This window comes from Silene latifolia, chromosome 3, assembly GCF_048544455.1.
Source record: "Silene latifolia isolate original U9 population chromosome 3, ASM4854445v1, whole genome shotgun sequence".
Classification (NCBI taxonomy): domain Eukaryota; kingdom Viridiplantae; phylum Streptophyta; class Magnoliopsida; order Caryophyllales; family Caryophyllaceae; genus Silene; species Silene latifolia.
In genome coordinates this window covers 89074263-89077014 of record NC_133528.1, presented here as the reverse complement: position 1 = coordinate 89077014, position 2752 = coordinate 89074263, and the positions used below count along the sequence as shown (strand labels likewise).

Here is a 2752-nt window from a genome sequence, read left to right as displayed (position 1 = left end):
CGGTACACAACCGATCCTTAATCGTTTCAAAAGCTTGCTTGGCAGCCCCGCCCCAATTAAAACTCCCTTTCTTCAAACACTCCGTTATAGGGCTGGTTATGGTACTGAAATTTTGAATAAATCGACGATAAAATGAAGCAAGCCCATGAAAAGATCGTACCTCACTAACGGTTTTAGGTTCTGGCCATGATCGAATCGCTTCGATTTTTGATTGATCAACCGAGACACCATCCTTGGACACCACGTATCCTAAGAAAATTACGCTCTCCACAAGAAAAGAGCACTTCTCACGCTTCCCATAAAGTTTCTGACTTCGCAATGTTTCGAACACTTGCCTCAAATGTTCAAAATGATCATCTATGCTCCTGCTATACACCAATATATCATCAAGATAAACCACAACAAATCTGCCCAAGAAAGATTTAAGTACCTCATTCATCAATCTCATGAAGGTACTTGGAGCATTGGTAAGACCGAATGGCATAACGGTCCATTCATATAACCCATGCTTCGTTTTGAAAGCCGTCTTCCATTCATCACCTTCACGCATTCGAATCTGATGGTAACCACTTCTAAGGTCGATTTTTGAGAAGATGACCGAACCATGAAGCTCGTCAAGCATATCATCGAGTCTTGGAATTGGGAAGCGGTATTTGATTGTTATATTATTCACGGCACGACTATCAACACACATCCTCCACGACCCATCTTTCTTTGGCACAAGTAGTACCGGTCAGACAAAGACAAGGACTTATGCTTTCACGAACATAGCCCCTAGCCATCAATTCATCGATTTGCTTTTGGAGTTCCTTTGTTTCTTTGGGATTACAACGATAAGCAGCCTTATTCGGGAGAGATGAGCCCGGAATAAGGTCAATTTGATGTTCAATGCCCCGAATAGGAGGCAAACCAGCCGGTAGCTCATCGGGAAATACATCACTAAACTCCGTAAGGAGTTTTTCAACTTGGTCATTTTCCTGCAAAACAACATTAGAACTCGAATTCTCTTTAGCAACCAGTAAGAAAACCCGTTCACCACCATCAATAGCTCGCTCCACATCCCGTTTTCCAATCAACAACGATATACCGGCCTTGGGAACCGTGTTTGTGGCAAAGAACACTGGCTTTTTGAGGTGATAAAGGCTTGAGCACAATTCGTTTTCCCTTATCTTTCAATTCATATTCATTACACTTTCCCCGATGTAACACATCACGATCAAATTGCCAAGGTCGACCCAACAAGATATGACAAGCATCCATGGGTATAACGTCACACAAAACCTCATCAACATACGAACCCATTGCTAAATTCACACGGGCCTGTTTAGTAACTTTGACACTACTACCGTTATCTAGCCAATGCAAAGCATAAGGATGGGGATGTTTTGTGGTCTTAAGACCCAACTTAGACACCATTTCAGTAGAGGCAACGTTAGTACAACTTCCCCCATCGATAATTAGACTTACCCATCTATTATTCACCTTACAATTAGTATGAAACAGTTGGTTCCGTTGTCCCGACTCAATTGGTTTAGAATCAATTTTCAAAGTTCGCAAAACCAAATTAGTATTGACATTAGGTGCCTCATAACCCTCTACTTCTTCTTCCCCTTCCTCATTATCATTAGAAATCAGAAACTCATCCATTTGTTCTTCCTCGGCCAACAATTCATCCCGACACTCAAAGGCTTCTCTTAAGGTCACAACTCGTTGATTAGGACATGCACTTTGATAATGACCGAATCCTTGACACTTAAAGCATCGAACCTTAGCCAAACTAGTCTCTTTTCCCGGGGGTTTAGAGGACTGACCAGCGGTGTTTTTAGGGTTGCCGATCGAGGTGTTAGACACGGCCTGGTTGTTTGGGGTACCGCCGAGCGATTTAAACTCGGGTTTAGACCACGTTTTAGGCTTACTCGATTCTGAATTCGACCCACTCCCATACTTAGTTTTCCCTTGGGATTCGACTTTCAAACAAAGACTACACAAAGTATCAAAATCAAAATATTGGTATAACTCAACCGTGCTAGCAATGTTATAATTTAAACCACGCAAAAATCGAGCAATTTTTTGTTCCTCTATTTCTTCCAATTCACCCATAATAGCAAGATTCTGAAATTCATCTAAATACTCGCTAACACTCAATTTGCCTTGTCTAAAATCAGCGATTTTGCGATAAGTAGACAACCTATGGGTCGATGGTACATACCTTTTCCGTAGTTTGCGTTTTAGGGATACCCAAGAATCAATTTTCTCCTTGCCTTCTCGGACCCTCTTAGCCTTCATCGCCTCATACCACAACGATGCTCCTTTGCTCAATTTCAGAATTGCAAACCTACACCTCTTATCATCATCCAAGTCTTTGAAATCGAACAAACGATCGATTTTCCGTTCCCACTCCAAGTAGGCCTCGGATCGCCCCTCCAACGAATTCAGGAAGATCACTCGCTTTGAATGCATCAACAATTCGTTCTCCTCTTCTAGGTTGCCAACGCTCATCAGTTTCACGAGCATGCTTCAAGGCTTCCCGTAATTGATGAATGAATTCGGACTTTGTTGAAATCCACCGACATAGTTAAACAAGGATCAAGAGCCGAAGCTCTGATACCACAAATGATACGAATTGGGCAGCGGAAATAAAAACGATTTGGACAAGATGCGGTGGACTGTTCGTACTAGGTACGCGCAGACTTAAATCGTTTAATTTCGAGAACAAAAAGAGTAAAATTGATGGATCGTTTTTGGCGAACCG

General features: G+C 42.1%; 1 protein-coding gene across 1 annotated transcript; it reads right to left on the bottom strand.

Moving 5' to 3' along the window:
* Positions 1–683: 683 nt before the first annotated feature.
* On the bottom strand, positions 684–2499 carry LOC141649318 (uncharacterized). Its single transcript, XM_074458011.1, has 2 exons — positions 1282–2499; positions 684–1169 (listed from the first exon to the last, which is right to left on the bottom strand). The coding sequence occupies exons 1-2, from the start codon at positions 2497–2499 to the stop codon at positions 684–686; spliced, it is 1704 nt and encodes a 567-aa protein (XP_074314112.1).
* Positions 2500–2752: the final 253 nt, after the last annotated feature.